The sequence below is a fragment of the Theropithecus gelada genome, chromosome 17 (assembly GCF_003255815.1).
Source record: "Theropithecus gelada isolate Dixy chromosome 17, Tgel_1.0, whole genome shotgun sequence".
Classification (NCBI taxonomy): Eukaryota; Metazoa; Chordata; class Mammalia; order Primates; family Cercopithecidae; genus Theropithecus; species Theropithecus gelada.
Window position 1 is genome coordinate 63,583,362 of NC_037685.1, and position 13,860 is coordinate 63,597,221.

General features: G+C 38.5%; 1 protein-coding gene across 2 annotated transcripts in view; it reads left to right on the plus strand.

Moving 5' to 3' along the window:
- The window catches only part of FRY (FRY microtubule binding protein), a 274,104-nt gene that overhangs the window by 42,160 nt on the left and 218,084 nt on the right, over positions 1-13,860 (plus strand). For both annotated transcript variants that reach the window (XM_025364711.1, XM_025364712.1), the window contains exon 2: positions 6,009-6,208. In XM_025364711.1, the coding sequence (XP_025220496.1) occupies positions 6,009-6,208 (200 nt within the window). The remainder of the gene's footprint in view (positions 1-6,008; positions 6,209-13,860) is intronic.

Sequence of the window (13,860 nt, forward strand, 5' to 3'; positions counted from 1 at the left end):
GAACCGGCAGAAAGAATAATTTATGTACAAAGTATGTACAAGTATGAACAAAGAAATCTCATAATTTACTCCTTTGTTGAAAGATAAGGTTACATCAGTCTCTATAAAGTTAAGTTGTTTAATCAGATCACCTTTCTAGGAAGAGTACTACTTTGAATATTTGGTTACTACATATAATCCCAGGAGCAATGAAAAGAAAAAGGAAGCCATTTTTTATTTCAAATACTCTGGGTAAAATTCCAGTAATGGGAGCATCAGTAAAAGCAATGCGTGTTTTGAAAAATTAGCTCTGTGCTTGTCTGTCTTTGCAAGCTGGTGAAAAAGCAGGCCAAACATCTCTGCTTCCTGAGGAGTGGAGTACTTTTTGGAGGAAGATGGGGAAGCAGTGTGCTCATTGAGCATTTTCGTTCATGCCCTTCACAGGCTGGTTAAAAGTCTCATCTCCACGGTAACTGACACACAGATATGGGGCAGGTCAAATGCATGGATCAGGAAAGCAGATCCTGCCCAAGCCATGTGTGCCTGGATTTTCTTAGACACCAAGAATACACATAGCGTTCGTTCCTTCCTGCAGCAGCCCTAGACTGTAGCACCTGAATGCCTGTAGATAGAGAAGAGCAGGTCCCTCTAGCCACTTACTCTGTTTAATTTTTCCTTGTTCTTTTAGAGTTTATTGCAATCTGACCGTGTGGTATTTGTGTGTATGTGCGCACCTGTGTGTGTGTGTATACACATGAAATGCTGATTATGTTACCCCTCCTCAGTACAACATAAGCTCCATTAAGGCAGGAACCATTGCTTTGTTCACCAGTATCTTCCCGTGCCTGGAACAGTGCCTGAAGCCTAGGCACTCATTAAATAAGTATTGGTTGAGATGAATGAGTGAGTCAATGAACAACAGTTTCTAATGAAAGATGGTATTACTTCTCTGAAAATCTGATTGAGAAAACCAGTTGCTTTCCTGTAACATCTATGCCAGTCAGCCTCTGGGGCTCTTATATGACACTCGTTTCATTTCAGTGTTATAATAAAAATGTAGCTGAACTATGAGCTGTGAAGGTGTTTGTATTGGTGCTACAGTTAGGAGGGTAGTCTGCCCTGGAAATGTTGGTAACTTAGGGAAATTGTACTGAAGATTTAAACCAGCTAAGAGCAGCCAGCCTAAAAATGAAGCTATAAGTCAGTGAAATTGGGGAAAAAATAGTCATGTTCAAAAGATCATCACATGCAGCCAGAAATAGATTTAATAAACGGAAAATGAATGGGCCTCACAACTATAAAATAGACTTCTCATAATTTAAGGAATGGACCCTGCTTAATATAAAAGGTAGAGACCCAGTGAACACAAGAAAACACTTCCTGAAGCTATCCAACAAAACCAATTAGGAACAGAATTTGGAATAAAAATAATAAAGGAACATTAACAAAACCCATTTAAGACAAAAGAAGGCAATGGAGAAAAAAATTAGAATGTGTTAAAACCAAGATTAAAATGTAAATGAGAAAATATAAAGAGAAGGCAAATTTCAAATGGATTCAATAATTAGAAAACTAATTAATATGTGAGAGTGATGCTCTTCTTTCTCCACTCCACACCAGCCCCCACCACAGCAGCAGTGGTGTGAATGACTTTTTAGAGAAATTGAGCTGTTATATGAAGATAGACAGATAGGATGAAGGAAAGGAGAATAAAGGCTGATGGAGTTGGAGCTAAAAAATTCATCACATGGATGCCACTGAACCGTACACTTAAAACAGACTAAGATGGTAAATAGTGTCTACTTTACCACAATTAAAAATAAATAAAAACAGATTTTTAAAAATTCATTATATGCAAGAAATTTTAGTGGGGGTTTTTAATACAACAAATTAAGCAACAGGAACAATTGTTTCTTCAACAAGTATTTGGATGGGGAAGATGTGACAAAGATTCTGTCAGGATCTTTTCATTGGGAGAGATCCCTATTTCCAGAGACCCGGCGTGAAGAGAAGGCTGAGCCTCAGGGCAGCTGGATGGCACTGGCTGGCAGGGCCCAGACCAAGCCAGGTGGAGGAAACCATACTGACCTGGACCCTGAAAGGTAGGAGGATTTGCTTGCAGGACTGGATAAAAAGCAAGGAAAGCACCCTAGGTAGAAAGGAGTTGATTCAGTCACTGCCTGCATTTGCAAACCTGGAAAATGGGACCTCAGTGTGGCTAGTACCGAATCCATGTTTTATTTTGTTTTTTTTTCAATCAAAAATAAATTTCAATTAAAAATCAGACCTATGAAGGAATAGATTTAATTCTTGAGAGCTCAATTCTTAGAGGCAGCAGATTTTTCCCTTTTATACACCAAAAGTTTTTTAGTTTTATCTTTTTGGAATGGAAACCTTTGGAAATTGATATTAGTCTTTTTCCCACCTTTTCTACCTTTCTGTGAGACTTATGGTCCTCATAATGAACATAAACTGTAACACCAATCGAAGCCCTCAAGCCGGTGAGACTTTCATATTCAGCTAACTGCATTTTTAAGTTCTGGCGACTTTCTAAATTATGCGATTTTGTTTCTCCTTTTGCTACTAACATTTCTACCCATAGAAATTACATCCCCTCCCTTATAATTTTCTGTTTCCAGACTGTTGTGAATTTAGAAACTAGACAATTGATCTTACTTACGTATAGATTAAGGGCAAGCACGTGCTGTGAGAGGGCCTGATGCTTTTCTTTCTAATGATAATGCTCTAATATTTACACCAGTGTGGACTTTGTGACTCAAGTTTGACTACCAGGGAACGTGCATTTGCTGGTCTGTACTATACTGTCACCAAATAACCCAGGTATTGAAAGGTGTCATGTCCTAATGTTTACTTTTGAAATTATCCTGAGGCTAGGATTTACCATGAATTAATTAGGGTAGGATGAAGAGAGGTTTCTGAAACTTGGAAGTGGACCTAGTTTAAATACACTTACCCCATCATCTTTCCTGCATCTCCAACTGCCTAGGTTGATCTGTGTTTGAAACTCAGACTGATGAGTGACACCCCGCTTTGAATCATTTTCTGCTCTGGTACAGAGCTCTGCTGGGCTGGGATAGTTCCAGCTCAATAAGGCTGTTCATACAGTTTTATCTTTTTGAATATCACCTCTGTATTCACAAAGATGTCTGGCTTTGAAGTACAGGTGAATAATATTTTTTGTGATAGCAGCGAATTGGCGCTTTAGCCGTTTAAATGGAGGATTTGTCTGAGAGGTTTTCTAGTGTCTACATTTCAGCTCTCTAGTTCAAAATGCAGCCTTGCAGGACTGTCAGAGGTCCTCTCATGAAAATTTCACTCTCATGAAAATGTGTGCACTCTAGTTAAGACTTTCAGGCCCCAGAGTCATGCAGTTAAGGATCTTGTCTTGCAATAACTGTATATATTACATCAACCCCATTATTGCTGCATCTGGAAATGGGTCAAATCCTGTGGAAACCCAAAGAGAATAAAAAGTCATACTCCAAATAGACATTTTAGGTTTATATCCCAGTCTCTGGTTCTGTGGCACGATGCCTTTGATACCTGAGGAAGATGTCTTGAGACATTATGTCCTTCTCTAAGCTGGTATTGGGGAGGTGTCCTACTTCCACAAGGTGCCTGCACTGGGGGAGTAGGAGGTGAAGCAGAGGAGTGGCCAGGACTTCATTTTCATCATTTGATTTTCAATATGCCCCTTTGGAATCAATAGTGCCTTCTAGTGCACTGCTTGCCTTACCATTTAATTTAAAGTCATTAAATTAAACTACTATCTATCACAACTACTGCATCCTTTCTTAGAAGACTCTGACATATCGCATCTCCTCATGTAGTTCCTATCCCAGGAATCCCTTTCAGACCTGCAGAAATAAAGTCAGGTGACATTTTTAGTTAGTTATTTAAGGAGATTTATTGAGTATTATCTGTGCAAAGAACTTCGGATGACATCTGGAAGTCTACAGTCTTATTAGGGAACTTTTAGGGGATATTGCTAGAAGAGTATATGGTTTAATTACAGGACCGACCCTAGACAAAACCTTGTCTCCAATCAATAGTTACTTTACTTGGCAGCAGGCTTTTGAGTCTTTCATAGGTAATGTAGGATATGCACAACAAAGCAAAACACCGAACAGTTTGGGTTAAATGTTCAACTCTTGTAAAGGAAACTGGCCTAATGAGGACTGGCCTAGTGGAGGTAGGTGTTATGGAGATGAGACTAGAAGTGGCTCTGAATGAAGAGGAGGAAGAGATGGGCAGAAAAGAACGGAAAGGAGCTGCAGAAGAGAAAGAAGGAAGAATAAATGGCCAGTGTGCTCACAGGCCAGTAAGAGCATCAGCAGGACTTGAGTGAGGGTGTGGAGGCAAACTACTAAAGGCTCTCAAAACCAGGCCAGGGTGCTGAGGCTGGATGATGTAATTGAGAGCTATTGAAAGTTTTGAGCAGAGACGTGTTATGATTAAAGCCATGCAAAAGAAAGATTAGTTCGATATGGAAAACAGATGAAATAATGTCCACAAAGAAGCTATTAAAATCATCTAGCCATAGGCCTCCAAGGGCCTGGATAGGATGTGGCCAGTGGGAATGGAGAGGAAACGAGATAATACGCAAGACATTTTATTATGTTTTTGTCACTTGCGAGGCCATATTCTTACAGTTTAGTGGTAGCTGAGATCTGGAAAGACCGTTCAGATGTAAGGGGCTCCTCAACTATTATGTCAGGTTAAATGAATTACAGAGGAAGGGTAGGAAAGGTGAGGGAGAGCCGTCTATGTAACTTTGGGGACATGTTCATAATTTAATAAAATAAACAAAACGTTATACTGCTTCCTCAGAATTTGGCTTGACACAGAAAGGAGGCAAGAGAAGCCTTACATTTATTTGTAGTTATGAAAAGAGTATCCAACTTTCATGGAGAACTTTCTTCTGCCTTTAATATTGATGACACCACCATTCTCTTGATATCCAATCCAGTGTCCAAACTGGAAACTCACTTTTTACTTGACTCTTTCCCTTAATCTCCATATCCAGTTACCCAGAACTAAATACTTATGTTTAACTGTATACTTCCTGTTTTCAGCATTCCCAGTGCCTCTATCCTAAGCCCTCTTGCTCTTACGTTTCTTTCTTTGGATATTAATAACTGACCATCTTACAAGGGCTTGTATGGGAGGGGTGGTAGAATTTAACATATCAAAGTACTGTAAAAAGTAGAGACTTGAAACTGCATTTATGAATTAAAAAAAAAGATTAGCGACTATCTCATTAAAACAGTGTCTGATTCTGTTGCATTCTGAACAGAGGCCACTCATCAAGAGCTTTAAGAGCTGCCTCTGTTGAAGATACAGTACTCGTGGGGAACCTACATATTTTATAAAGGAAGCACAGAGGTGTCCCAACTTGAGCCGAAGGATGGTGAGAGTGAAAAGTTAAACCCACACCTTGGACGGCAAACAGGGCACTGCCTGAGCCTTGTATCTTTCAAGAGGGTGCATCCCTTTCTAGAGCAAGAACCAGCTTGGCTTCTGAAAATTGATTCTTGGAGATTTCTGGAAGGAATTACCCCAGAGTCTTTTCCATTATTAGGACGAAGCATGGAAGACAGAGAGCTCTTGACCATGAGGAAAACCTGGACAAGAAATCACTTTTTTTCCCATATATGTTTTTCTACCCGTTTTCTAAATGGGACTGCTGTTTCCCTAGAACAAAAAATAAGCCAAAAACATCTTAAGTATTGTAAGATTGGTCAGCTATAGTACGAGCTTCCAATATAATTTACCTACAGCAATGTAGTGACTAGAATTTTGAGATGACCAAATATGGTATAACACAAACATAGTATAATGAAAATAATAAAATTCTGACACCATTTCCAAAGAATAAGGCCAGGTTATAATATTAAGTGTGCCTTTCTTGATACGATTCATATCCTGATATTTATGGTTTAACACAGTCCATCTGAATATTTATGACATTATTTTCAGCCAGTAAGAATGCCCATTCTGTTTTTCAGCTTCTCCCGTTGGCAACGGTTACATCAAGCCTCCTGTTCCACCTGCTTCTGGCACGCACAGGGAGAAAGGGCCGCCAACCATGTTACCCATCAATGTGGACCCAGACAGCAAACCAGGAGAATATGTCCTCAAAAGTTTATTTGTCAACTTCACCACTCAGGCCGAACGCAAGATTCGTATCATTATGGCAGAGCCCCTGGTGAGTACATGCTGTGGAACCTGCCTCTTTGAAACTTCATCTGTATGCTGTTATACTAGATTTAAACACTCTAACAAAAGATGGATTGCTTTTCTTCTAGTTTGTAAAGGTTCTTTAATATCATAGGTAATGTGTTAAAGATAATAGTTAGGTTCCCTGATCTAAGAGAAACAATTTGAGTGTCAAGGATTTTAAAACAATCTTCAGCAAATACTATTCAGTAGCATGCTTCACTGCTGCATTTGGGACTAATAAGCATAATTTAACAAGAGGAAGTATCAAAGAAGTATCAATCATAGAAAAATTGTGTTCAGAGTCTCTGTGATATATATATGTGTATATATATCATACACATATTTTATATATATGGCAAAATCTTTTGTCCAGTTTTTAAAGTAGATGACAAGAAAAATCATTTTGTTCAAGTGGCTGTGTGGACTTTGAGTTTGAGAAGTTAAGGGCTTGGTACCATATTGTCAGAGGAAGTGTTTTGATAAGTCGTTCAGAAACACCATTTCCATTTCTAAAACGTGAAAGACAATACATTCTTGACTGACTTACCTTTAGTTCCCGCGTTAGACACATGATGCCCTTGGATGTCAGTGTCTTTGGTTGCAGATGCTTCTGCTAGAAAATAAGGCAGGCATGAGTCCACCTTACGTTAATTGCTCTAACAGGGCTCTAAAGAGCGCTGAATCTCTCCAAAGGACAGTCAGAAAGGAAGGAAGTGCAATTGGTAGATTCAGATTACCTGTTTACTAACCTTGGCAGGGCCACACACAATAAAATAAAAGGAAAAGAATTCAGAGTGATGCAGCTGTTTCTGGGAAGTGTGACTTTGTACCTCCTATGAGGTTACTGGGGTAATAAGAAGATAATCAGAGGTTTGCTTTGCAGAATTATAACTTAAAATAATTAAATACAGTATTCTTAAGCCTGCAATACATGTCTCTGAAAATATGTAACAGATGATGCCCATCATCTGTTAAAAATCACCTTTACAAGAATTACAACATAGGGTTTGGGAATCAGAATTCATAAACGTTTGTTAAGTGTGTTTACCTGAAAGTTACAAACTTTGCTCAATTAAATTTTTATTAGATCAGTGGATGTTACATTTATCCATTCTGTTCATAAAATTCTCTTCATTTATTGAATTTCCATAATTATGGGAAATGTTTCTTGCTTTTACAGTTTAAATCATCTAAATTCATCCTGACTACAGGACCTTTATTTCCATTCACTCATGTTTTTGTGTTTCTGCTCCTCTTACTTCTACTAATAGCTGATATCTGTGGTGTGGTTACTATGTGCTAGGCATTGTGCACAACTTATTACCTCGTTTAATCTTCGCAGTGACCTCAGGTAGACAGCACTTATTTCCTGCTTACAGATGAGGAAAGTTGGCACAGAGAAGGTTAAGTAAATACTCAAGGTCACACAGTGTTGATTTAAACTCAAACTAGGTGGCTTCAGAACCCACATCTGAACCCCTCTGTACTTTATTGTAAATCTTTCGTTGGTCGTCTTCATGTAAAGACACTGTTGCAGATACTGTTGCTAACTTCTTAAAACAAACCAACACAGGACTCTCCTGTAACTTGAATCAGCCACTTCAAGTATCCAAGGTCCCAATGCCCAGAACAGGGCTGACCCTTGGAGCCTCCAACCCCTGAAGCAGCCCAGACTCCTCCCCTGGTGGAGGATGTGGATCAGTTTAAAGAGAGAGTGGTGAGGCACAATAAAGATTCATTTCACCCTGTAGCCCTAGAAAAGTGCAAAAATGACAGATCTGATCTCTTTGAAATTGTGTATCCTAATGAATTTTCCTGAGGAGCTGTGAAGTTGTACAAAAGTTCAAAGAGATGCTTACACAGCTAGGTCCTGACACCTTTTGAACCATCCGTGTTTCCAAAATAATAGTTTACTGTTTTTTTAAGAGTTTATGAAGTAAAATAGTTTGGATTTAACTTTGTCCCTCAACTCAGGTTGGAATTCGTTTGCGTGGAGTTTGTTTTTTCTTCTTGGAATAAGGATTAGGTCTGAAAAATGTACATGTGCCATAGCATTCTTTTAATAGAAGTAGACATTTTTGTTCCACTCTGTGATACAACTAAAATGTCCCCAAACAAGAAAAAATTTTAAAGTGTAAGTTCTTGTCATAAGGAAATCTTCCTTATGTGCTTAGAGTGAAGGATTCTGCTGGGTGTTGATGGCCAAGAAGACACACTTGATGTTTTTAGCTGAAGAGATGAATCTAATCAGTTTTTAGTATTACCGATTTTTATAAAAAGAGATTTTTTTGCTCTATCACCCAGACTACAGTGCAGTGGCGCAATTTTGGCTCACCACAACCTCAGCTTTCTGGGTTCAATTAATTCTTGTGCCTCAGCTTCCTTAGTAGCTAGGACTATAAGAGTGCGCCACCACGCCCAGCTAATTTTTATGTTTTCAGTAGAGATGGAGTTTCACCATGTTGGCCAGCCTGGTCTCAAACTCCTGACCTCAGGTGATCCACCCACCTTGGCCTCCCAAAGTGCTGGGATTATAGGCATGAGCCCCCAACTCTGGCCTTTTTATTCCCCTTTGATTTTTTGGCAGAAATGTAAGCTTCTGTTCCATATTCTTTTCTTGTCTGCTGAAAAATGCTTAGTAATTTTCTGTCCTTATTTTTGCCTACTTGTAGGCCAGTAAATGTGAATGGATTCAGAGGCTTGTCACCTGATTCTAGAAGTGTGAATGTGCATTTGGCATTTTGTCCTGTAGCTGCAACAATAGGTGTTATTTTTGATGTATGTAGAGTACTTTTAAGGTGAATTCTATTAAATGTCCTCTACTGTTTCTCTTGTCTTACAAAGACATTGAATGCTTTACAACCCTGAATTTATGTGGGTTCATATCAAATCACAAAATTGTATTCTATTATTCTTAACTAAATACAACTTGTATGGGGATGGCAAAGGTAATTTTCAAAAACTTGGAAGTATAGACTTACTATTTGGGGAACTACTCAGGAATCCATATTTTTCAGTTTTATTGTTAAAAGACTAACTCAGAATTTTACACCTATTAGCTTGTGTGGAGCAGATTATGTACAACTTTAAATTAAATCGTAAGGTTTTATTTATGACTTTGCAATATCCAGATAGCCAACTTAAAAAAAAAAAAAGGAAATAAAAATGTTCCACAAAAACAAATTTTAGATTTGTTTCTTCGTAAATATCTTTCACTTGTTCTGCAGAATGGCTCTTTGTACCCAAAAGATGCTCAGGTCATATTCATGAATATTTATGGATAAGTCAATAATTTTATTCTATTTTTATTGCTTCATGGGGACATTTAACAGCATTTGTTCTTGTCCAGTCTTATCATTATTTCACCTTTCCCAAGCAAAGTGTTCTAAACAAGCTAATGGGGTCATTTGTGTCTCTTTTATATTTTTATTTCAAAACATAAAAACTGCAGAAAATAAATAATGAATACAGTTCCTTCTTGCATCCTCCTCCTTCCCTCTGAACTCAGTTTTCTTCTTCCCAAAGTGAATCTTTTTCAGTTCTTTAAGTAAGAATCAGTGGGTGGTAAATTACTCAGTCTTGTTCATCTGAATGTCTTTATTTCTCCCTCGTTTATTGGTGATGGTTCAGCTGGGAATAGAATTCTACGTTGACATTCATTCTCCCTCTGACATTTGAATCTTTATTTCACTGTGTTGCCTTACCATTGCTGTTGAAGAGTCTGTAGTGAATTTGTTATTTGTTTGTAGATTCTTTACTTTTTTCCCTGTTTACTTTTATAGTTTTTTTCTTTGTCTTTGGTACTCTGAAGTTTCACTACACTGTGTTTGGATGTGCATTTATTTTTATTTTCTTGTTTGAGACTCTTGTGCTTCTTAAATTAAGGATTTATATCTTTTCATCAATTCTGGAAAATTCTTAACTATTAATTATATGAATGTCGTCATTTTCCACTTCCCCCTTCTCTTTTTCTGATACTTCTATTAGATGTAAATTGGACTTTCTTATGCTACATTGCATATCTTTTTACCTATCTTTTATTATTCTACCTCTTTGTCTCTTCTGCATTCTGAGTAATTTTTTCAGATCTATTTTCCAATTCATTAATGTTCTCTTAGGCTATATAATCTGTTTTACCTACCTAGTGAGAATTTTAATTTTTTTATTACTGGAAGTAATTTTTTATTACTGGAAGTGCTATTTAGTTCTCTTTGAAAGTCTACTTAGGCTTCTTATTTTCATTGTATTTTGTTTCTTTTTTAAGATTACAACTTTCCTTTTATGTCTTCAATCACCTTGAATGTGTCTTTAGATTATTGTTCTGTTATATCAGTACTTGTTGTGTCTGCTAATTCTTCTGTTTGTTGTGCCTGCTAATTCTTGCCCATGATGGATTGCTTTTTACATACTTTGACATTTTTCACTGTGAATTCTTTCACTGAGCCTCTTTTTCTGCGAGTTCTCCTTGCATCCACGATTGTGGGAGTGTTTCTCCAGCACAGTTTTGCTTTTGCCCCTTCTGTTGCCCAGAGTTACTGCTGTCCGGGGCCAAATATTCGGTGACTTTCTGCACCTAGAAGGTGATGCAAATGTATATCCCAAACTTGTAAGACTTTGGCCTGTGGTTTTAAATTCTTGGATGTGAATTTTTTTTTCTTGTTATTTTACATAGAACTTAAGCAGAGACCACTGGGAACATCTTTTCATCTTCTTTTTTTAACGGTGCATAGATGTTTCCCTAGTCCATTGTTTAGGACCAGACTTTATGTAAGGCATCTTATTTTCTGTGTCCCACCTCTCAGGGCCCATATCAGTGTTTCCTATCCCCCGGTGGACAACAACAAAAGCCTCTAGGATAATCAAACAAACAGTCCTCTCCCCGGACAGCCACTAAGCTACCTCACTCCCTCCTGTTTTTCCTTTCCTTTTGCCTTTCTTGTGAACTCATTTCTGTACTTAAAAAAAAAAATGTTATATTTCATTCAATATTTCCAAGCACTTACTCCATGTGAGCTTTTGGGTGTCACCAATTTTTCCTCCTCTGATCTCATCTGTGAATCTTCTCTAAACACAATCCTGTCCATTACATTTCTTGCACAAAACTTTCATTTCATTCTCTTTCACTCCTTGATTTGGCCCAAACTGATCTTACTCCCACCACATGCCTTTATGAACCCAGGTTTCTTGTCTGCCACCACGCGTTTATGCATGCCGACCCCTCTTACTGGAATGCTGCTCAGCTCCTCATCCTGCCTGCCCTTTAAGGCCCAATCCAAAATCTCCTCATCTGAAAAGCTTGGCTTGATTTCTTCCCTGATGTCTCCACACAATCATGCTTATGTTAACACACACTTACACATATCTGCAAATCTCTACTTTATCTGAGCTACCGTATCATTCTGTCAGGCAAACTATTCTGTCCTCACTGAATTAGAGTAATTAGTATAGGCTAAACTAGTAAATATCAGAGTATATGATGAGTTTTAAGGGTAAGCATTTTATGATACTTTCAGTTGTGCATGTGCATACCAAACCATAGTGTATTTTTTATGGTGGTGGGGTAGGGGCAGAGATTTTCTCTTAAGTTGAGGAAGCAGTGTATTAGCCTGTAAGTTCCTTGGAGGCAATATCTGTGTGGGATGCATCTTGACACACACACACATGTAAACACACACACACACACACACACACACATCCCATGCCCCCATGTTTAGGACAGTGTTTGCATATCATAGACAGTAAATTTTTTTTAAATGAATGAATGAATGAATGAAACATTAATATAGTAGCTTGAAAGGAATGTCTTTATTGGATCCTGTGTGTTTCCAAAGGTCATCTTGCCAACTCTAAACTAATAATAATAGATTTTTGTTCTATTCTTTGCACTTGACAGATGAATGCCCTATAATGTGCTGAGTACAAGAGGCATTGATTCTCAGCCTCCTGCTTTCGGGCATCTAAGGATACCTCTTTATTCATTGATACGGTCACCTTCCCCTCACCCCGACTCTAGCAATAGGTGACTCTTAGTGATCAGACACAGTCTCAGAATATATGCTCTCATTCTCTATGAGTCTGTCTATATAGCATCTATCGCTGTAGTCACAGGCAATTACCTTCTCAGTAAGCTCTTTCCAAAAACAAGACTCTCCAGTTTTTCAGAATTCAAGTGCTGCTATCAATTTTGACTTTGTAGCTCAAATGGACAAAAGAGATAAAAACAAAGTTAAAGACAAAACAGCTTTTCATTCTGACTGATCTGGATTTGACTCCTGCTTCCACCTCTTTAGTGTTGTGTGACCTTGAACCAGCCAGTCAACCTCCTTTTTTTCTCATTTGCAAAATGGGAGTGACAGTACCCAGCTCACAGTGTGGCTGAGAGGATTAGAGGGAGTGCATGGAACCCCTGATATACTCCTGAGCATGTAGGAGATGCTCATTTGTCCTCATCACCACCCTCATTATCCTCGTCGGAGGACTGAGATGAGTTTCTGGTATATTTCCTCAGAAATCAGCCTGGTGCATCCTCTCTTTCTGTTCACTCAAACATAATGGAGGCTTGAGCAGGGGACTTGACTGTCTGCTGTTGCCATTTATCAATACTGTCAGGTGGCTCTGCTGAGCTCTGCCATGGCGTTGACAGAGGCACAACCACAGCTCCTTTCAGCAGACCTGGTCTTGGCCCTCCAGGTGCTCATGCTTTGGGAGGTGACAGAGGCAAACAAAGTACTTGAGAGAAGACAACACCCCCCACGATCTCACTGTATTTCCAGCAAAACACTTGAGGCCTACCCAGGTGTGAATTGTGAAGACCTAGGCAATAAAACCAGGGATTTGAAGTATGTCCACCTCTGAGGGTTTTCAAAGTCTTTCAAAGAGGAAATTTCATTGGTTCTTGAGAGGAGGGGTCTCAGAAAAAAATAAGAACCACATAATGCCAGGCAGCCCAAAATGTGAAAGGCTGGGTTATTCAGCTAAGTAAACCAAGTTTAGAAAATTTCTAGAATTTTCAATCACACTTCTTAGACTTTTGTCCACGCCCCTCCCTATGACTTGACCAATACACAAGAAAATTGGTTTTTTATTATAGCCCTGCCACTAACCTGTGCTTCTGACAAAGTCACTTATGTGTGATCTATCATTGTTTTCTCATCTATGAAAGGATAGCAGCCAGGCCGTTTTCACTCTAGTGTATAAAACAAATGAAATAAAAGCAGCATTCACTCTCAAACCCCCGGGTTTAAACTCTTAAATTCCTTGGGTTTAATCCCTGGGTTTAAACTCACTTATTAGTGAGTCTACCCAGGTTTAATCTTCCATTGTCCCTTCCAGGAGCTGCAGTGGAAGCTAAATTGGGGATTGGTCCAGGAATTCCATCTGGATCTAGTCTATCAGCATAAAATGTCAACGGGAAGAAGAAAAAGAAATTCTGACTCGCCTGACAAAGAGTTACTCAGAAAGAAAGTAATTTACTGTGTTTTGATTTCGAAACCTGGAATAAAGAGAAGGTTTTTTTTTAAGTCTACTTGACTTAAAAAAAAAAATCTAACTTTCATCTTGTCCATCAGCAGAGACTAAGAGTGAGAGAGTTGTGCCCACCTTCGTCCAACATCCCGGAATTCAAAAACACTTTTTATG